At 45.4% G+C, this 22026-nt stretch overlaps 3 protein-coding genes across 4 annotated transcripts; 1 reads left to right on the top strand and 2 right to left on the bottom strand.

The window, feature by feature from the left end:
• Positions 1 to 2421: 2421 nt before the first annotated feature.
• On the top strand, positions 2422 to 5185 carry LOC123181702 (uncharacterized). The gene is made up of 2 exons (XM_044594022.1): positions 2422 to 3802; positions 4385 to 5185. The coding sequence occupies exons 1-2, from the start codon at positions 2570 to 2572 to the stop codon at positions 4436 to 4438; spliced, it is 1287 nt and encodes a 428-aa protein (XP_044449957.1). The 5' UTR covers positions 2422 to 2569; the 3' UTR covers positions 4439 to 5185.
• A 54-nt stretch (positions 5186 to 5239) lies between these two features.
• On the bottom strand, positions 5240 to 7142 carry LOC123181703 (2-oxoglutarate-dependent dioxygenase 11). Its single transcript, XM_044594023.1, has 4 exons — positions 6622 to 7142; positions 6277 to 6524; positions 5826 to 6150; positions 5240 to 5687 (listed from the first exon to the last, which is right to left on the bottom strand). Exons 1-4 carry the CDS (start codon positions 6880 to 6882, stop codon positions 5457 to 5459), a joined length of 1065 nt encoding a protein of 354 aa, XP_044449958.1. The 5' UTR covers positions 6883 to 7142; the 3' UTR covers positions 5240 to 5456.
• A 402-nt stretch (positions 7143 to 7544) lies between these two features.
• LOC123181699 (uncharacterized) lies at positions 7545 to 19134 on the bottom strand. Of its 2 annotated transcripts, none has more exons than XM_044594020.1 (17): positions 18777 to 19134; positions 15920 to 18051; positions 15580 to 15813; positions 14811 to 15160; positions 14421 to 14649; positions 14270 to 14345; positions 14136 to 14188; positions 13925 to 14035; positions 12257 to 13846; positions 12072 to 12178; positions 11160 to 11262; positions 10830 to 11010; positions 10425 to 10492; positions 9992 to 10104; positions 8520 to 9515; positions 8071 to 8167; positions 7545 to 7969 (listed from the first exon to the last, which is right to left on the bottom strand). In XM_044594020.1, exons 2-17 carry the CDS (start codon positions 18039 to 18041, stop codon positions 7953 to 7955), a joined length of 6447 nt encoding a protein of 2148 aa, XP_044449955.1. In that variant the 5' UTR covers positions 18042 to 18051; positions 18777 to 19134; the 3' UTR covers positions 7545 to 7952. The 2 variants fall into 2 exon arrangements, with proteins under 2 accessions (XP_044449955.1, XP_044449956.1); XM_044594021.1 differs by having other exon boundaries at positions 13925 to 14032.
• Positions 19135 to 22026: the final 2892 nt, after the last annotated feature.

Below are 22026 nucleotides of genomic sequence, written 5' to 3'. Positions count from 1 at the left end.
AAGACTCACATAACCAAGATTCCAAGCGGAAGTAAGAGCGACATTGGTGTGCAAAAGTGCCGCCTAAGAGGCACTACCATGGACCAGAGCGGTACTACCGCCTGGATGCTGCAAAACTGCCCAAGCAATAAGAGTTAAACCATCCATGTTGCGGAAAGGATTAGTGGGTGCATGTGGGTTTGTGTACTTGTTGATTCCACTCATAACTTTCCAAGGTGAACCCCCTCTTAATAGTACGGATTTCTACGACTCAAGTTAACCGAAAAGAAACACCGGAAAACCATCTTTGCTCTTTCTATCACCGAGGGGAATAAAGCCGTCTTGTGCCATATATAAGAATATCTGAAATGCTAAATGCACACGGTTAGTCCGCAAAACGCATTGTCATCAATCACCAAAACCATTACAGAGAGACAATCCCTAACATCGTTGGATCCAATGAGGCCTCCACGATGAGTTTTGCGCCCCGACGACAAGCAGAGGAAGAGGAGCTCCACCACCAGCATCTGTGCAGATCATGTGGTGGGCCCATGCAGTTCGGTACTGGTGTGGCAAAAGTTGGGCAGCAGCGCACATGCACCGCTCGGTGCTCTGCAACACCCCACAGGGACCCGATTGTAAAAAGAAACTTTGGTTTGAGGACTTTTTTCCTAAATCCAGAGACCTGGTCATAATTATTAACAATTAGCCACTACTATTATTGCGTAATCACTCATGCCCTAGGCTGAGTTGGCAGCGCCATGTCAGCATTAACTGCGGTCAAAACTAGTTAACCGAACCAAAACCAAGACCAGGGTTGACTTCTAAACCTCGAGGTTAGTTGGAGGTGTATTTCGGGCAGTTTCAGAGTTCAGGGTTGTAAACCAAACCGTGTGGTTAGTTCAGGGTTGAAATGTGAACTTTTCTCATAATGAAGAGATACGTATCAAATATATCCTATAATTTTGGTTATGTTCATGATATATTCATATTCGTATTTTATATTATTTCGTAAAATATCACTTTATCAAAAGATAAACTAATTCATTTCAACTTCAAATCTTAAAAACTTTATATCCAAATCGACTAGGAAAATGCATAGAATCAAACTAGAGCATTGTCATGCATGTTTAAACACTATAAACCTAATGTCCTGTAGTAAATCCATTTGAACTTAAATTATGCATGTGAAGTTCTTTAAAAAATGATTGTTTTATGTTTTCTGACTTCACATAAATTGGATAGGCTAGTTGTAGCTTTATTTCCATGGCATTAAAATGGCATGCATCATTTGCTTGTGCATTGCGCTATTACTTATGTTTGTTCTGTTTGTTGCCGGATTTGCTCCTGGTTTCTAAAACGACGCTTCTTACGTGCACGCTTTCGATCCATCTCACAACAATGTTCCAAGGATACGTTGCAATACCAGGCTGTTGCAATCGAAGGCAAGCAACCCCCCTTAATCATGCCTTACCCATGCTTTCTCCCCCTTTCTTGTACTAGGGTCTTACGATGCTTTAGTGTTGATCGATACCTCAAAAGAAACTTTATATAGATTTATGCTCTTAACAACCTCCCAGACCGATGCTATGATCCAAGCAGCTATCGGACAAGCGCTCACTTCCTGCGGGCGTGAGGAACGTTTTCTTCTGAAAAGAGAAAAGTTCACAGTACAACACTAAACCAACGTGATGGTTTAAAACTCAACCCTGAGCTGCAAAAGCAGTGAACATACCGTTGTCTCAATTTTGACTCAGTCAATTGTTTTTTACCACATTACTGCTGACTAGGCAGTGCCAACTCAGCAGCCCCAACCAACTAATTTTGTGTTTTTCCATAAAACCAAAAAAATCAGAGGAAAGGAGAAAAAACTGAAAAAAGAAAGGGACTGTTGTTCCATAGCTAGGACAACAGTCGTCCACCATGACTGCCTTGTACTCCCTCAGTTAACCGTGTATAAGCTTTGTGTCAAGTCAAACTTTCTAAAATTTACGATTCATGGGCAGTTCATCGCAGAGAAGAGCTCCCGCCATTAGTTTTTTTTAGTTATGAGCATCTTCGAGAGACTGAGCCGGTATATTATTTAAGATTGACGAAGTCATCATAGGTGTCTCGTAGTCGACAACTAACGGGAACGTCTCCACCCATTAAAGGCACATCACCAGAAACATCAGGACTTAAACCCTGATGAACGGGATATCACTGTCTTGCTAACCATCTAACCATACATTGGTTAGAAATTAAGTCTTAACGCACGCTTTATTTTTCACTTTGATCATGCCCCCCCCCCCCCTCCCCCCCCCTCCTCCAAGATTGACGGGTGTGGCCGGGGCCACTGACCATTGAGACAAATCTGGGGCAAATCATCAAACACCTCGTAAAACGTGGTAAATCATCTAACCCCCCCGGTGTTATACTTTTCCGTAGTAATATTCGGCCACTCTCGGCTCCGAGAACAGAGAAAATCCAGCCGAGAGAACTCCTGCGTCTGCTCCACGCCGGACGCACTTTCCTTGCGGACGGACGTGGCGACCGTTTCCTTCCGAAAACAAGAGCCGGCGGCCGCCGCCCAAGCTCGAACTCGACTGCCATGGCCTCCCAACTAGGGCCGCCGACGGCGAGATATGCCCCACCAGCTCCCAGCACCATCACTTCTATAGGCGACGACCTTCTCCGCGAGATCTTCCTCCATCTCCCCTCCCTCCCGAGCCTCATCCGCGCCGCCCTCGCCTGCCGCACCTTCCTCCACGCTGTCCGTTCGTCCCCCGTCTTCCGCCGCGGATTCCGGTCGCTCCACCCATCCCCATTCCTCGGTCTCTTTATCGAGTCCTACAGCTGTTCCCTCCCTTCTTTCGTCCCCCTCCGCCGCCGGTCCGACCCAGACCTCGCCGCCGCAATACGCGGCGGCGATCTCTTCCTCACCCGACTCCCGGAAGACAACGACGACCCCTCTCCCGGGTGGGAGATCCAGGGCTGCCAAGACGGCTACGTCGTCCTGCTCAACCGGAGCACCGAGCAGATTGCCGCCTACAACCCACTCACACTGGCTCTGGATTTCCTCCCTCCACTGCCCCATGAGATGTCCCGCTCCTGCTCCCTCGAGATCCACCTCGTCTTCTTCCAAGAGGACCAGGGGTCGTTCCGTGCGGTCTGTGTCCGCCACGGCAGGTCCCTGCGGCGGGCGCGGGCGCGCATCGCCGTCTTCTCATCGGACGACAGGGGCAAGGGGTGGCTGGTTATGCCGCCGGTGGATACCGCGACGCCACAGCCTGGGGATGGTGGAGTTGACAGGCCCATGTTTCACACTGGTACCCTGGTGAATGGATTCATCTACTGGAAGCACAAGACCCAAGCCTGCATGCTTGTGCTCAACACTGCGACATTGCAGTTCTCTCAAATGGATTTGCCGCAGCCCCTAAAAGGGAAGCACTCCACAAACTTCAGGCTTGGTCAGACCAAGGACGGCGAGCTCTGTATCGTTTGCGCGGACGATTCCCGTGCAAAGGAGTGGACGCTTGCTGTTTGGTTCTGGAGAGCCAACGATGATGGTGTCAAGAGATGGATGGAGAAGAGGTTTCCGTTGCACAAGTTTGTTGAGTTCACCGAGTGTTCATTAGAAGATCATATCGTGGTCAACAGTGTGGCAGTTGTCGACGGCTTTGTGTACCTGTCTAGTTACTGTCACGCGAGTACTGAATCTCCCGAGTGGTTTCTATCCTTCTGCCTTGAAACAGCGGAGTTTATCAAACTCTTCCGGGGTACATTTGACAGCCCTCTCCATCCCTACATCATGGCCTGGCCACCTTCTTTGGTATGCAACAAGGTGAGCCTGAACTTGAATCTTCCTACATCTGGTCCCTGGATTATAGTACTATACAATTAAGTTACTTAAGAGCATTTGAGTGCCTATTGTTGTGAAAATCTGATATCATCTCTTCACATTTTGCTGTTTTGGTCAGTTGTTGTTGATGTTTTTGTTACCGAGGGATGAATTGATTCTCAGTCTAGATATAGTAACATGTCTGGTTTGCGTATCTCATTGTACATGAGTTCAATTGCAGACTATATATATGTTAGTACGAGGAGGCAATATTTAACTTTTTAGCACAAGAATTTCGGTAGGATATATGATAGCACACAGATATAGAGTGCCACATTGACAATATTTGAGGCTTGAAGTTCCTTTTCAGTAAAGTGCAGAAAATGCTGTCTAGACAAGTATTTTGTAATGTTAACCACTATAAGATGGCAATGGTGCGACTGTGTGACATATCATGCTACATTCATTACCTCTGTGCATGCTAAATAAATCCATCATGTATTATTGGAATCTATAACCTCGCACAATTTGTATATACATACATGTCAATCTTTACTTACAGTGAAACCCTTTTTTATGTCTCAGGAGGATTCAGAGACCAAAGTAACTGGGGCCAATGTTGTAGAAGATGGTTTGTAAGCACAGAGAAATTTCCCTCTGTTCTCGTCAGTGTTGCAGTCATGCAAAGAAGCTTTGATTAGTGATGATGGGGCAAAAGTCGCGGAGATAGAGGCCTTTTTACTTTCGAGGGTGAGAAGAAGTCTGAGCAAAATGGCTGCTCTACATACAGAATTGACAACTGCGAGGACTCGCATCTTGAGGATAGGTGTTCTTCGATAGCTACAGGGAATAGACAGAAACAGAGAGCTGATGATCAATGTACAAGGAGAGGCCGTGGAGAGCCTGTGACCACTTATTTGCCAGTTGAACTTGCCTCTTTGGAATGGTCACCGCGTATTTCTTCTGTTGAGATGAGCGGCGTATTTCTTCTGTTGAGATGAGCTTTTATTCAGCGTGGCTAGCTCCCAAGAGACCGAGTGAGCTTTTATCTTGATCTTCATTGAGGTTTCTGTATTGCTGTCTATGATTGAGTTTGGTGTTGCACTTGATCCATCTTACAGCACTTTATGTCCATCCTAATATTTTAGTTTAAACAGTTCTTCTCAATTGCTGATTGTGTATTCTTCTGCACTTAGCCTCTCATACTGTGGATCTCTATTGTTTCCAAAAGAAAATCACAACCTACATACTCCCAACGTCTGGAAATACATCCATTTCTCCGACAAAGTATTTCCGGACGGAGGGAGTAGATCACAACAGAAGGTGGATACTGGCTTCTCCTAGTCCTAGGTCGATGGAACATATATACCTTAGGGGGGAAATTAAAAAGACTGTTCACAAATTGTTGCTTATCCACAGGCAGTATTTACACCTAATACATTAAGTTCACAAAAGTATTATGTTCTTCAAAAAAATGTCCACAAAACATTCTGTTCTTTAAAGAAAAAATTCACAAAATCATCCCATGAGAAGATTGCACATAACATTCACGCTGAAAGCAACACATCTGAGACATAGGAAAGCAATAGGAGTAGTATTAAACCAAGTGAATTTATCATAACACTCACCACTCTGACCAGTGACCATCATCATATGCCTATAGCTTCAAGCTCTCCAGGTACCTCCTGCCTTCCAGCTTCGCCGCGAAGTATCCCTTGGTGAAGTCAAGGCCATCGACCGTCTTGTAGCGTGCGTCGCCCAGCTGCTGAAACGGGCCGATCGTGCAGGGAAGGTGCACGCTGTGGAACGCTGCAATGGTGATCCTCTCCTTGTCAGGGTTAACCACCGCCCGGTGCTCGATGCTCCTGTACTTGCCATTGCTGAGGATCTGTTTGAAACCGATCGCAATTTCTCAGTGTTTTATTATTTCAATATAAGCTTAATAGAGCGGCAGCTGACGACTTGAAATGATCATACTATTTGCAGATTAAACAGAGCAGATAGTAACTACTGGCTAGGAACACACCTCAAGGACGTCGCCGATGTTGACGACGAGAGCTCCGGGCAGGGCGTCCACGGAGAACCATTCCCCATCCTTCCTGACCTGCAGTCCTTGCACGTCGTTGGCATGGAGGAGTAGGGTCATGCCAACGCCGTCGGTGTGCGGCGAGAGGCCCAGCACCTTGCCGGCTTGCCGGCAGGGAGGGTAGTAGTTGATCCTCACGCACTGGGGCAGGCCCTTGAAGGTGCCAAGGAGCGCCTCCTGGTCAATTCCCAGGTCCTTGGCCATGAACCTGAACAGCTGTTCGGCTACACTTGCTAGCTCCGTCGTGTACTTGTCAAGCGTGTCCCTGGGGATCAGGATGAGCACAGCAACAGGGATCAAAAAGATGCTTGAATCATTCCGGTTCATGTCACCTGAAGGTGGAGGGAGGGAGGGATCTAGTTGACGAAACAGAGAAGCATTTCATTTTCACCTGAAGGTGGAGGGCTTGGTGGGCCAGAAGTCCAGGCACCGCTCCTGGGCGGGCCTGGTGGCGAGGAACAGCAGGTCCACCCAGTCCAGCTTCTGCTCCTTGGAGAAGACGAAGTGGTGGCCGAAGCCCTGCATGCCGTTGGGCGGGATCGCCACGGCCGACTTCTCCTCCGGGGGAAGGCCGAAGAACTCGGCGACGTCGGCCTTCGTCTGCCCCAGCAGCCCCCCGTCCACGCCATGGTTCACGAGCTGCAGGGGAAGAAATAAAACATCAAACGTCTCCAGAGATTTCTCTGCTTGCTGCCTGATGACATGACATGAATCGTGGAATGGTGTTGTTGCAGACCTGGAAGAAGCCCCAGTGCTCGCAGGCGGATCCGAGCTTAGCGGACTCCTCCGCCGAGAACTCGGGGTCGAGCAGCCTGGACATGTCGATCGTCGGCAGAGCATGACCCCCCGCATCGGCGGCCAGGGGATCGGCATCGATCTCCGGCCTGATGTACCTCTCGGGGACCTCGCCGGAGTCGTGGAAGGCCTCTGCGAGGGCCTGCACGCTCTCTTCATGGCCCGTGAACTCCACCTTCATCTTGTCGAAGGACTCTGCCATCCTTCCTTTGGTCCGACTAGCTTTGCTGGTGATCAATGGCTATAAGCGTCTCATAGCTGAGATGTACAGTATGTATCTAGGCAGGCGAAGGCGATTCAGACAAGCCATTCTTCATCACGGAAGTCAACGTTCCCCTCCAATTGCATACTCAAGAAATTCGAAGAGGGCAACTTGATATAACATACTTATGCAACACGAAACTCTTTATTAGGTAACAGAAAGTCAAGCCCCGGAAAACAGGTTTTAGCAGCCGCCATTAGCATATATTAGTGTCCAAATAATAGTCTAATATGCAATATAGAGAGCTGTCCATGTCTACAACATTTACTGCCGAGGGAATGGTTCGATCTAGTGCTGTCAACGATGAGCAGGTAGTTTATTTTTCACTGAAAAAATCAGCAGGCAGTTTGTTGCTTCACGATTCACTGATTTCCTATACGATTCTTGGCTATAAAGGTCAACAATCATAGAAAGCTTGCACCTTCATGATTCACTGAATTCATTGTACGTTTGGTGTCCGTTCCTTGGCAACAAAGTTTGACTCATCGAAGTGATACCCTGTGCCATATCTTATAACCAACAAAGTGTAAGCATGAAAAACGCAATTCTCCCTACAGATAGGGTGTAACAGCCGCAAAACACACCAGTGCACACATAAGGCAGACACAGCAAAAGCACGGTTGTCACATCAAGGTCAAAGCATTCACTGGAACCAAAGAGCACCAGTCGATCATTCCAACATGGGGCTGGTACTCGAGACAAGGTAAAGTACAACCGTTGATGAGTAAGTTTAAGCCAGACCCCGTCCTTCTCCTTGGCACTGTATCCATACAGATTAAACGGAGGGTTTGGGGGTGATTAATGGCTAATCCTACGACACAATAATACTGTCCAGTGCAATAGAGAGAAAAGACACTAACTTAAGCTAGTTTTATAGTACATCCACACACACCAGCTCCAAAAGCCTTCACTCAAATCCTATCCCCTTTTGCTTCCATACTCGGCAAGCTACCGATATGTACAAACACGCCATGGTTGTCTCACCAAAACAGCGTCTCGATTGCCTTGAATCAGCCATGGGCTTTTCCTGTTTCCACAAGGTTACCGAAACGGATTGACAAGCACAGGATCAGAAATGACACCAATAAATGAAGTTCCGGAAACAAAGAAAAGAGAAGAGTCAGTTACCTCTTGAGGCAGAAGTAGCACTCCTGAAATTAGTCCTAGGGAGTTTTTCGCCAGTAATTTTGGAGGCTATAAGAGAACTCTGCAGGCCCTCGAGCAACTGCATTACAGAAAACAGCAAGGCTAAGTTAGCAGATGTATCAAACTCCGTAAAACAAGTGTATGTAGAGGTTCGGCAGCAAGTTCAGACATGTAACAAGCACACAATGGGGAAAAACAGTCACATCGCTCAGATTTATTCTAAAGGGAGCAACACTAGTATAGAAACTCATAACAGTAATGAGACTTCTGACAAAAGTCTAGAATGACTACAACGATACTGAAAGGCTCAAAAGTAGTAAGCTATTGCTATATTATGCACCGCAAGGACATACTACCAATATTCAGTGACGGAAAGTAGTACAACTACAGTATAAATTTAGTGCCAACTTAAGGACAGTTCCAGTAGTTACCCGTGAGGTTGGTTGAATCCGGCGGTTTGACCTTCGGGGTTCAGCAGAATCTGAGCTAGTCTTGGCTGAAACGTCAGGAGTTTTCAGCACCCTCCTGTTCACGTTACTATCCGCAGAAGGAACGAATTTCCTTTTAGCTCGATTAGCAGCGATTGGATTCTTCTTGACAGCAGGAATGGTTGGTGTGGCTTGTAAACGTGATTCCAGAATAGAAGCATCTTCAGTTCTAAGATCAGTGGCATGAGCCAAATTATTCTTTTCTACAGTTGGGTTCACAGGGTTGGAAGAGCTTGTCGTACTTGCCGCAAAAGCAAAAGTACTTTCAAGAGCACTAGAGCTTGGGACAGGAGTGGATAAAGGATCCTCGCCAGGAACACCGTTAGTTGATGTTGTCTGAGGCTTGGCAGATTTAAGTCCTCTGGATCGCATGTCACTTGCCCTCTTGGCTCTCTGATCGAGTTTTAGGGTACTTTCCCGTGGTCTTGGCACCTGTGGCACTGGATGTTTTGCATATCTGGTGGATGCACTACCCTCAGAAATCCTATCAGATTGATCGCCAACATAATGTTTGCTTACATCCATAAACTTCTTCTTCTTTCCAGGTTTTGGAACACCGAAGACCTTTGTTCCTTCCTTCTGCAGTCCAGGTCGCCTGGTGGTTTTAATCTCAGTTGCACCTTTTCCAATGTTAAAAAGCACGTCCCTATCAGATAAAGCCAGTGGCTTTGGCTCATCTGGTTTTACTACAGTGTTAGTGCTCTTCTTGTCTTTGGTAGGGGGACGTGCTTCTCCAGCAGTGGGCACAGGGTCGCTCACTACAGTGTTAGTGCTCTTCTTGTCTTTGGTAGGGGGACGTGCTTCTCCAACAGTAGGCACAGGGTCGCTCACTACAGTGTTAGTGCTCTTCTTGTCTTTAGAAGGGGGACGTGCTTCTTCAACAGTAGGCACAGGATCGTTCACTGCTGTCCGCTGGCGTTTCTCATATGGAGAATCACCCTGTACCCAAAAATATTGTTATTCAAATATAATTGTGTAGAGGTAATATTTAGCGCATTCCATACAAATAAAATGTACTCCATCCAATGCAGAACGAGGTGTGGCGTATTTGATTGTCCAAATATAAGTTCTAACCTTAAATTATGTATTTCTTTAGTACTCCCTCCGTTCCTAAATACTTGTCTTTCTAGGCATTTCAACAAGTGACTACATACGGAGCAAACTGAGTGAATCTACACTCTAAAATATGTCTACATACATCCGTATGTGGTAGTCATTTGAAATGTCTAGAAAGACAAATATTTAGGAACGGAGGGAGTAGTTAAAAGATGAGATCATAAGAACTTTTTGAGACGAATCCAGTAGTATCAAATTTGAGTAAAAATTCAGTATTAAAGAACATTTGGATTAATTCTTGGACAAAGCTTAAATTTGGGTAGTCAAAATTGCGAGCAAGTGTAGAATATAGAAGGAACCTTATTTGATTTATCTTTCCTCTCTCGTGCACGGGACCACTCTGTCCATTCACCATCCTGCCAAACAAGTGATGGACGAAGATTCCAAGCATCAAGGACTAAGGAATCACCAGCTGAAAATACATGATCAAGGCAATAAGGACGGTTAAAGAATCATCTATTGAAGAACTTTTCCCATTAATAAATGAAAATCCGCAGGTCAAACTGGAAACCTAAAGCCAAAGATCAATGCTAGGTTAGGAACAATCAAATTATGATGACATCAATTTCAGTTCAGATATGTTGTGGCTGCTCCACTCAGTTGATTGGAAGCATTCATTATGTACAAACTATGGTAATAAATTATTACTAACTTGAAACATGCACTTGGCAACAAAACTCAGAATAAGAACAATACCATAAAGGATGAGATGGACAATCATGCTAATGTTACCTGAAAATTGCACAACGAACTTTGTGTCACCAAATTCACCATTCTGAGAAATGACTCCCTCCCGCCAACTGTGGAAAGAAACAAGCTCCAGATCAATAAGTGATATAAAAAAGAGAATACTAGTATCTCCGTCAACCTACTATCAGAACACTGCTGGCACCAGAATGAACCTATAACAGGAAATAAGACAGTCTAGAATTGCTCTAAAATTCATTTTAGATGTATATACTTCTGAAATGCTTCTGCGCAGTTTTCCAGTCCAAAATACTAAATAGGGCTACCACCACAGCATTGAGCAGAAACACCATCAGTGGATATGCAAATCTACAGCCTATATGCTGCTATCTTCCTGCTTCCGGCATTTACCCATGAAAGAGCAGCATGTAAGAACACTGAATGGCATACCTATTTTTTATCCATGCATCCACGTGATCACCAATAGCCCAAGAATAATTTCCTGCTGTGTCCCTACGGCGCTTTCTAGTACCTTTCAAATTAGATATAGTAGCAGGATGGGCAAGACGTATGTGAGGTGCCTTCTCCCCCTCCTGCTTCAGTGACACCCATTCCTTGGAAAGACCAGTACCTAAAAAAAGATCAGCCAATCCCACAGCCTGATTAGCATAACAACCAACACTTATTGTGGTGTAGCTTGAGGATAATCAAAGAGTGCAAACAATGTGTGCCTAATGGAAAAATTAAGGTGCAGATATGAATAGAACAATCGGTACTAACCTTCACCGTGGGCTTCATAGTGGATGCATGCACTATCTTCATTTATATCAAGGACCTTCGCAGAAAACCAAGCTGCTCTAGAACCACCCTCAGCAGCAAAAACCTGACACAAAAATGGAAGAATACAATATAAGGTTAGAAAAAAGCAAAGCTGACAAACAAATATATTTAACACCAAACATGAAAAAAAATAGAGTACATCACAGTCGTTAGCCGCTTAATCCCATGAAAAATATTAATAGATTAGTCATAAGTACTCCCTCCATTCCAAATTAAGTTATAGCTTTGTCCTAGGTTTAACATCTTAAGTTTGACCAAGTCTACAGAAAGATATAACACCATCTACAACACCAAATTTCGAGTACTGTAGATATTAGCACATTTTTCTGTAGACTTGGTCAAATAGAGAAGTTTTACTTGGATAAAGCTAGACCTTCAAATAATTTAGGGCGTACTTATTATTATTTGTAACAAATGTCATTAGAAAAAAAATCAAAGGTGTATATTGAAATTTATAAATAGATGCAGTCATGGAGAATAGATGCATCGCAAGGAATAATGGAAGGTACTCGTTTCGTTCCAAAATATAAGGTGCATAAATTTTCGTATAAGTCAAACATTTCTACATTTGACCAAAATTTTACAATAAAATATCAACATCTACAATGCCAAATAAATTAAATATGAAAATAGTTTTCATGATGGACCTAATGATGCAAATTTGACATTGTAGGTATTAATAATTTTCTCTAAAAACTTGGTCCAACATGCATAAGTTTGAAAAAAAAAATACATCTTATATTTTGGAAAGGGGGGGAGTATATTTTAGCTTCAAAAATGTCCACAAAGCAGATTATCATCTTAGTCATGTCAAAAGGGGGAAATATATCCAGACAAAAAGAATCAACTCACCTCAACAAGAGATCCTTTTCCAATGCCATTCCAAATTATGCTTGGTGCTGTATCAGTTGTGTTGCCATTGAGTGGGCCAGCAGTGAGATTATCTTCAATCCCATTCCCTACATGAGCCAAACAAACAAAAATCAGCTGGAGGTGAACATCGATCACAACATACCAAAAGGTACTTGTGGCTTTACCTGAGGGCATCTTATCTGGCTGCAAACTTTTGACACTGGAAGATGGCTCCAAGTTCTGTATTGCTTGATCATATTTAGCTTTGCTATCATGCTTTTTGCCAGATTTATTAGTAGGTATCTCCAATTCTTCTGTTACCGCATTCTCACTGGTGTTACCAGTCTTCATATTCTTCACTCTATCAGACTTCCAGTAGCCATCGGGACCAGCTTCCAACAGCTCACTTAGAGTAAAAGGCAGAGGCTCACCCATCCCTATGATTGTTCCTGCTTTGAACACAGCCTCTGCAGCAAGCTCTGCAGCTTTAAGTATAGCATCTAAGTTTTCTGCACGTTTTGCAGCTGCAGATGCCTCTTCAACCCTTTTTCTAGCAACCTCCCGTGCCACCGAAATGGTGGAACCTGGGGCATTAGTGCTGTCCTTTATTTTCCATGATGATTTGGGCGTCAAACTTGACACACTTGCCATATTATTTACATCAACTTCACCAGTGTCACGCTTCTGCAAGGAATTAGCAGATTTCATAGAGCCAAGGGCTTCTTCTGCCATCATTTTTGCCTGCAATGCAGCCACCGACGCCATTTTAGCAGCTTCTGCAGCAGCCTTCGCAACAGAAACTGCTGCAGAAGCAGCAGCAGCTGCTGAAGTAAGCTTTTGTTCTACTTCTGCAGGTAATTTGCTCCTTGAGTTTGTGGATAAGTGGTTCCACACACCTTCACTGTGCCTCAGTGCCTCCTCAGAGTACATGCTTGCACCTTTGGCTTGGTCCATAGATTGGTCCACTGCACCACTGATCTGTTCTGAAAAGATTATTCTTTGCTCACCACCTTTACCACCCAGGTAGTTAGGCACAGATGTGATCAAACTTGAGTTAGGAACAAGCCGGCTACCCAGAACATTACTTGGAGAACGAGTAGATAAGGTGAAGCCTGGTGTCTGCTCAGTGGCAGGAATAACAGATGCAATGTCTGTTTTGAGCTGGGATGATGCAATGTCCATTTTGAGCTGAGAGGAAGCAATGTCAGGTTGCTGTTCTTGACTTGCTGAAGCTTTCTTTCTTTTTCTTGGCTTTGGTGATGCAGCTCCAGCTCTATTACGCTTAGAAGCCGGTGTCTTCTGTTTCTCCTCCTGTACAACTGCTAATGGAGAAGCAACAGTAGAAGATGCCTGACTGGGAAGAAATAGACCAGGCGTAATAGCTTGTGAAATGGATATAGTTTTACTAGATCCTTTTGCAGATTCACTTGAAGGCACAGTTGGTTGCATTGATGAATCAAATATTAAGTTTTGTGGTGGAGCCAGCCAAGGTGCAGCACGTGTACCATGGCTCTGAGGAAACCAGGATGCAACAGCAGAAGTAGGCTGCCTTGTCTGTGAATTATATGCGAATACTGGTGATACAGCCTGACTAAAATCCAGATGGGAACCTCGTTGCAGGTTCAATGTAGAACTACCAAGCGGTGACATGTTGAAAGTTGGTGAGTGCAGAGTTACAGCAGTATGTGCTGGCAACACAGCTTTGCCACCTTTTTTGCTAGCTGGTGAAGTTTTACCTGCTGTACCCTTACTGGCTTTTTCAGCCACATTGCTGCCTGCAGATTCATGTGCTCAGGAATTTAAAAATATATGTATGTACAGTATATAGTGTAATCATTGTATCGCATATTTACCTATACGTGAGCTTGTAGGAGTTTCCAAGCCAGCTACGGGTGACTTCTGATTCTGAAATATCTTAACAGCAACTCGCCAGACTGCCTCCCAGGCAGGTTTGCCGCCACCTACTGTATGTTAATGCGAAAATTTATGAGACAATGCAAACAAGGAAAAATCCGCAAAAAAGAAGGAAAAATAGAGGACTTCCATCTATGAAACAACACACACCAGGTTCTCCAAAAGCTGACACCATGTAAGCCTCTGCTGGTGGTATTCCTTGACTGCAGAAAGAAAATTAAGTCCCATAATCCATACATTTCTAATTACACAAGCAACACATATGTAAAAGAGTTCTAACTTACATAAGAGCACCATAAACAAATATCTGTGCACGTAGCTGCACATGTTGTAAATCTGTGAAAGGTTGGTGCGCTAGAGCTGCACAAGAAACTGATGTATTCAAGACAGGTAATAGAGATATCTGAACTGTCTGAATATAGGAGATTTGCCTACCACTGCTCTCGGGAGTTGGATGCTGTTGTGGCTGCTCTAGCGGTGCACTTTTAGTTTCAGTACTATGACCAATATGCGAGCTGCTAGAGAGCACCCCAACACTTTCAACCACTTTGTTCCCTGATTGTTGTTCTTTCCCAGTATCCAGAACAGGCGTATTCTTACTCACTTCACTGGTGTGCTTCAACTCATTTCCAGGAGTCCCAGGTTTAGGGATTCGTGAGTTTACCTAAAAATTAGGAAATAGTAAACAAATTACGATAATAAATCACGCCAATGTCACAGCTAAGGTGTGATGTTTAAGCTTCAAACAGTTTGTCCTAGCTAATGTAAGTCTAATGTGTGGTATGTAAGCATCAAGCTCATGCAGAGAGAGAGAGAGAGAGAGACCTCGGTACTTAGAGCAGCTTTAGATCTAGGAAAAGGGCTCCAAGCAGGACGATGAACTTTCTCAGACACTTTTGGTGGATCTCCGACCTCAAATGAGAAACTTCGATCATCTCCCGTTGTATTTGTCTCCTCAGAAGTAAGACTATGTTTTATATTTCTGGCAGAGCAATCTTCTGAACTAGGGGAAGCGCCAGCTGAGGCTGTAGGGTCTTTTTTATCCTCGGTTTGTTCAGTTAGGTTGCTATGAAGCACAGCGATACCCTCCTGCCCACCTTCTTGGAGACAGGGTTCTGTGCAACTAATCACTGTAGGGGAACCGCATGTACCATCATTACAGCTTCCTTCGTTATCTGTAGCCAAAAGAATGTCACTTTGCATCCATTTGAATTTTTCTGCTGCTTGTGTTAGAACATGCATACTACTCATAACAGAATGAAGACAACCAAGTGTACTTAATCACCTATAGTGGAGCTTAAATTTGTAAAACGTATCGAAGTCAAGTGCAAGGATTAAATTTAAAGAATGCTCCAAAGTTCCATGCATGCCATTTAGAAATACATTATGGATCTGGAACGTAACGGAGCAAGAATTAAATGTGCAAACTTGAGGGGGGAAACGGTTTGCACTTCAACTTTAAGGGAAAAGTATAAAGCATGCTTAGAAAATATTTGCTTTGTAGAAAGAATGTTTCTTCTAAAAGAAGCAGTGACACACTGCTCTTCTTGAGGAAAACTGCATCACTAGTATTATGCTAGCACAAACAACTAACCTTTTATATGCACATTTAAATCGTCATTTGCATTTGAAGGAGTTTCTATGATGGTTTGTGCACCCTTGCCAGATGAGACATCCAAGGAGGAGGCAGTAGCTAAATTTCCTTGATGCTCAGATTGTACAGAAGATCCACCAATCTGGCATTTCTGTGGATGAGAAATTTCTTGGTCTTCAGATTGTAATGGTCTGTCAACCTGGCAATTCTCTGTATGAGCATCTGGATGATCACCTGAATGAATCCCAACTTTGTCAGTTTCAAAAGAAAACCTGCTTACGTGGAATACATATTGCTAATAAATACATGGCTGGTAGAAGGAAAGAAAAAGACGAGTCACCTGAATTATCCTGACTTTGATTCGTGGTCAAACTACCCAAAGAAGTAGCCAGCCCTTCGCCCTGTGGATTTTTTGCGACAGGAACGGTACCACTGCTACAAATAGAATTGATGTCAGAGTTCACCGACATTGCTGACTTCTTCGCCGATGACTCAGAAACAGGTGCTACATTGTGGCCTCCAACTTCTGAAGAAGAATTAGCACCTTTATCAACTGCATCCACATGATTTATTGAGGAAATCGTCGAATCATTTCCTTCAAGCACACCAGCAGGAGAACCATCGGATGGAACACCTCCTGAACAGTCAGGTTTATCCATTGATTTATTGGATGTATCAGCAACCGTGGTAGAAATTATATCGCTGCTTAAATTGCTTAGAGGTGCTATCTCTTTTTCCTGAGGCCCAGAATTAGTTCCAGACTCGTCTTCTAAAACAGGTGTATCATCTTCCTTGACTGGCCCCTCATGATTTACTGAGGAAACGTTTGGACCATTCTCATTCTCATCAAATAAACCAGCTGAAGAATTGACAGGTGCAACATGCCCTGATGATTCAAACTCATCTTTTGATGTACCAGTAAGACGTCTATCATTTCCATCATGACCAGCTTCTACCAAGCATTCAAAATCCCCTGAAACCACTGAGATTTCCTCCCTACCTGATTGTTCTTCTGAAACAACACTTTGTAGATTATCAACAGAATCTTGATGCTGCTCTAGCACTTCAACGTCATTGCTGATATTTGTATCATCCATAACAACATTTTTTAGAATATCAACAGATTCTTGATGCTGCTCCGGCACTCCATGTTTTGAGACATCAACAACTGTATCTTCCACTCCATCACTTTCCGTTTCTTCTGGAGCTGCAGTGACATGGGCAGGCTGTTTTCCATCTGGAGACTGAATCAACTCGCTACTTTCGGTTGACAAGGGAGTGACGGGATGAGGATTAGAATTATTCAAATCCGACTGGTTTTGACAAGATTTAGCAGAACTGGGTTCTTCGCCAATGCTGAAGTTCTTAATGACAGGTTTTTTGTGCGCGTCCACTAAAATTTTATGGCCTTCTGCCTCATGTTCTACTTGTGAAAGGGATGGTTGAAGTGAATCACTGGCACTCTTGCAAGTGTCATCATTCATTTGCAGCATCTTAACCGGATTTGTGATGGCCTCCAATAATCCATCAGAGCTTTCTGTCAATTTTTGCAATTCATGCATTCCTCCTTCAAGTTTATTTGCGTGCATATGATTGCCTTGCTCGAAGTGATATGAGTCGGTGGAGTATATGTTCTGAATTCGAGCTAACTCCGAGAAGGCTTCGTTGCTCAACTTATCGGAATCAACTCCAGCTGAGTGTATGTTGAGATTGTCCAAAGAATCACCATCATGAACCACCTTAAAATAGTTGTCAACAGCTGGACAGCCTTCTGGTGTGTTTTGAGAAGCGGAAGACAGCTTCTCACTCACAATGCACTTCTCAGAAACAGAATCCAACATATAGTTCGACTTCCTGCCTGATAAAGTTGAAGGCATGGCATGTTCAGCTTTCTCAACCATTGAGAAAGGTGCAATATCTTCAAACTGAGGTTGACTTGTCAAAGGATCTTCTGGCATTCTAGAACGAGTGCCCTGGGACTGGTCATTCTCAGTCGGCACCACAATGCTATCTGATGGAGAGTCACTAGAGTTGGGTTGCATGTTGGATGGACCAATTTGACTGTCCATGCCACTTAACTGCTGATGCACATTATCATTCATGTTACCGGTCATCTCATTTTCTCCCACTGACTTCAACAACATTTCCACACACTCAGTGGATGTTGCCTCTGACCAGACATAGTTACTCCTAGATATGGAGCAAGATTCAGCTGCGCTAGAACTAAAACCAACAACACTACTTCCAGTGGACAGCACCTCAATCCAACTATTATCGTGCCCTCCTACACTGAAAAATCCTTCCGAGTCTGTTAAATTGCCAAATCTGAGATGGCCCTGTAGTTGGTCGTCAGTATCAAGTTTCGGCAGTGCAAATGGCCGCAAACTTGATGGGGATTTACTGTTGTCTTCACCAGCTAGTTGAAAATTTCGGCTCTGGAAATCAGTATCATCATAATCCATGGGTGTTTGTCTGCAAGATAAACAAACTTAAAATTTATATAGAAATGGAAGTTCCAACATGTCAATGACGAAAGTAAAGTGTGAGCAGGAAACGTTGGAGCAAGCTAGGCATTTGGTAGATGGTTTACACATGTCTCCAGTTAATGCATAAGCATAACTACATAAATCATCGGTCTTCAGATGGGTGATCAAACATTACAGGCCTAATAACCTGCTTAATAGGAGCGAAAGGCCAGAATCTTAGCCAATTATAGGAGGCCACAACCACTTGCCTCCCCATGAGTCTCGCATAAAACTGCAGTGAACAGCTAATCGTGATGACCTTATGAGCATCAGCCCATTTTTAAGCTCCACATAATAAAGCACGCGAAATGGACCAAATACTAATTCTGCATGACATATGCCGTACCAGCAAATCATCCTCTGCTGGCTAAAAGCCTAATATCGAATCGCTAGTGCAGGAACCCAAAGCCGCAGTTGGCCACAGCTGGACACAGTAAACCCGACACTCGCGGACTGTCACTCGATGCTACTCCAAAACCCTAATTTCCGAGACCTGGAAACGAACTTGAAACCAGCCCGCCAAAAGCATCCAAAACACGAAGCGTCCCAGTTCAGGCGCCACCCAAAACCCTAGCTCGCCCGGCCAGGCGCTACCCCGGAGCAATTCCCGACGCGAGCACACTGCACCCGTCAGCCACAAGCGGTAAATGGAAGGGGGGGAGGGGGAGATACCGAGGTGATGTCGCTGGAGCTTCTAGCACCCGCCATACGTGAGAGGGGTGGTCGGAACCCTAGATCCTGCGGGGCGGCGGCTGCTGCTCATACCCCGGCGCCCGGCGCCGGAAGAACCGTGCCTACTGCTTCGGCGGCGGCGGCGACACCTCACGGGGGGGAAGACGGCGGCGGGGGCGGTCGGCGGCGGGGCGAGGGCGGCGGAGGAGGCGATGAGGCGGGAGCGGAGTGGGGTTTGTAGCTTTGTGGTTTGGCTGCGCGGAGCACCACGCCAGTCGCGAACCAGGCACAAGCCAGTCAGTCGGCCACCGCACACTGAGGGGAGGAGAGAAGAGGGGGCGCGGGTGCGGGCTGGGGTTGGATCGGGTTAGGGGTCTTGTTGCGGCGTTTGGGTTTGGTTTGTGACGAGACTTTCGCCTGTCGCGACGTCTGGTTCGGTTGGATAGTGGGGAGTGCGAGCGGGGGCGCCACCATGGACTTGGCCCGTGGACCACCTGTGACTCTGTTAGTGGTGGTAGAGGTGTCGATGCGTAGTGGGTCATGTGTGAATATACCTGGCCATACCTCGGGCCGGACCTAGCCAAGCCCGACGCAAAAAACCCAGGCCCGAGCCCTGCCCGGCCCGGCCGTCGGGCCTGTTTTCTGGGCCCGAGCCCGGCCCGAACACGTAAAAGCCCGTCGGGCTTCGGGCCGGCCCGGCCCGTCCTTCAGGAAAACGTGAAAACGATGGGCCCGGGCCCGGCCCGAGCCTGGCCCGGGAGCGGCGTCGGGCCGGGCCGGGTTGGGCTTTTTCGGGTCGGGCCGGGCTGCCCATGGCCAGGACTATGTGTGAAAGCCTTCTCTTGTGGTGTGCAGGTTTTCAGATCTGAAAAATGTGATTTTTACAAAGGAAACACTAATAAAACTGTAAAATGTTGAAATAAAATTATTTTTGCGACGAGTGTGTTTAAATTCCCCATGAAAATTTATAAGGGGATCACTGATGCAATGTCGCAGTATTGGTGGGGTGACGAGGATGACCAACGTAGGATACATTGGTTTGCATGGTGGAAAACGTGTGTACCGAAGGAGCAAGGAGGTATGGGTTTTCGTGGTGTTCACAGTTTCAATTTGGCGATGCTGGCAAAACAGTGTTGGAGGTTGATTGAGAACAATGAATTATTGTATGCCCGAGTGTTGAGAGCTAGATATTACCCCAATGGGGATATTCTTAACTGTGAATTAAAAAAAGGGTCATCATATGTATGACGGAGTATATGGGCAGGGATCCAAACCTTCAAGAAGGGATGCATTTGGAGAGTATGAGATGGTGCAAAAATAGATATTTTGAGTGATTGTTGGATCTCAAGCAGTGCATCGAGGAAAGTGATGACAATAAGGGGTAATCAACTATTGTCAAGAGTGAATGATTTTATATACCCAGTTACGGGAGAGTGGGGTGAACAACTTATCCGGGACAATTTTTGGCATATTGATGCAGAGCGTATTCTGCATATTCCGCTACACCATCAGGTAACGGAGGATTACGTTGTATGGCACCTTACAAAAAGAGGATTTTCTCAGTACAGACAGCCTACTATAAAGAATGGGAGGATACATACAATGATAGCACTAGTCTGAGTCGTCATGGTGGTTCCCGGCCACACCCGGTATGGAGGAAAATTTGGAGTCTAAAATTGCCGGGAACAATTAAGATCTTCCTATGGAGATGCCTACATAACGCTATTCACTGTTTTTGTGTTCTTGCAAACCATCACACTGGCAGTATTTCTTAATGCCCATTTTGCAAAGCCGGAGCAGAAGATATCAAGCATGCTTTATTTAACTATGCGAGAGCAAAGGCAGTATGGGTTGCCCTTGGGATTGAGAGGGTCGTACATGATGCGTCGCTTGTTAATGGCTCGGGTTCCGGTGTTCTAGAATTTCTCTTGTGTGATCAATTGACGCAACACAATTGTGATAACTCGATAGAGCTTCCACAGTTGATAGCTACATCGAGATGGTTCGAATGGTGGCAGCGTAGATAGCAGGTCATAGGGGAGGAAGTGCAGACACTGTTGCGATCTGCGCTAGCCATCCATGCATTGGCTCTTGACTTCACATGAGCGGCAGCGAAACAAACTACTGCACCTAGACGGAACACATGGCCCATTGTTTTGGCAGTGCAACAAATTCTAAACGTTGATGTGTCTTTTATTGAGGATCTGCATACGGGGTCATGTGGGGCGATGGTTAGAGACCACATAGGTAATTTCATTGTTGCTTCTACTTCTCGCCTTGAGCATGTGGCAGATGTCGTCTCTGCGGAAGCGGCGACACTACTTGAAGGTTTAAAGTTACTTCAGAGTATGGGGATGCAATAATGTCTTGGTGAGGATGGATAATTCTGTTGTGGTCGATGTCGTGGGAACGAGTCTGACAGTAAGAGTAGGGGGTACGTAGGAGGAGGCAGGATCCTAGCTACGGCGAGGATGTACACACAGATTTACGAGTTCAGGCCCCTCTCGGAAGAGGTAAAAGCCCTACGTCTCGGTGCCGCTGAGGCTGGTCGACTGGATGTGTGTTGAAGTTACAGGGGGTGCGAACCCTTGTACCAGAGGAGGGGGTGGCTTATATAGAGTGCGCTAGGCCCCTTGCATCCCTCGGTTACACAGGGTTCAATGTAAGTTAAGACAGGGACGTTACTCGTAACGCCTGTTATTAATGACCTTTATGACTACGGAGTGAATGCCTGACCGTTGCCATCCTCGGGTGACTCTAGGCCTTCTGTGCTCCGAGTGACTCTTTCGTATGGTCGAGTGGAATCTTCCGTCGAGTGGATTACACTTCAGGGTGATTCCAGTCGGTATCTTCTGCTTGACTTTAAATGTCTTTGACTCTAGGGCAGTGTCCTTGGGTAGGGTGTCTAGGTCAGGCCTATGACCCCACCCCAGGTACATGTCATCGTCATTAGCCCCCGAATGGATTGAGGTCCGAGTGAAGAAGGGTTGAAGTTGGTTCCGACTCGATTCAATGCTTCAGAGGCATTTCAACAAGGTCTTGAAAACACACTGGTACTCTAACCCTGCATTAGTCGCCTCAATCGATTCTAGTTTCTGAGATTGCCGAGTGAATTGAAGTATGGCATCTTTGATGTGATTGAATGCTCTGTGGTCTCCGGATCTCACGGGATTCATTGGAGAAGCGCGCGGGACGGGGCGTGGCGCAGTAAACGGAACAAACAGATAGGGGCTTCTCGATCTTCGCGTCG

The sequence above is a fragment of the Triticum aestivum genome, chromosome 1D, assembly GCF_018294505.1.
Source record: "Triticum aestivum cultivar Chinese Spring chromosome 1D, IWGSC CS RefSeq v2.1, whole genome shotgun sequence".
Lineage (NCBI taxonomy): Eukaryota > Viridiplantae > Streptophyta > Magnoliopsida > Poales > Poaceae > Triticum > Triticum aestivum.
The sequence above is the reverse complement of the archived record's forward strand: the minus strand, read 5'-3'. Positions and strand labels throughout refer to the sequence as shown.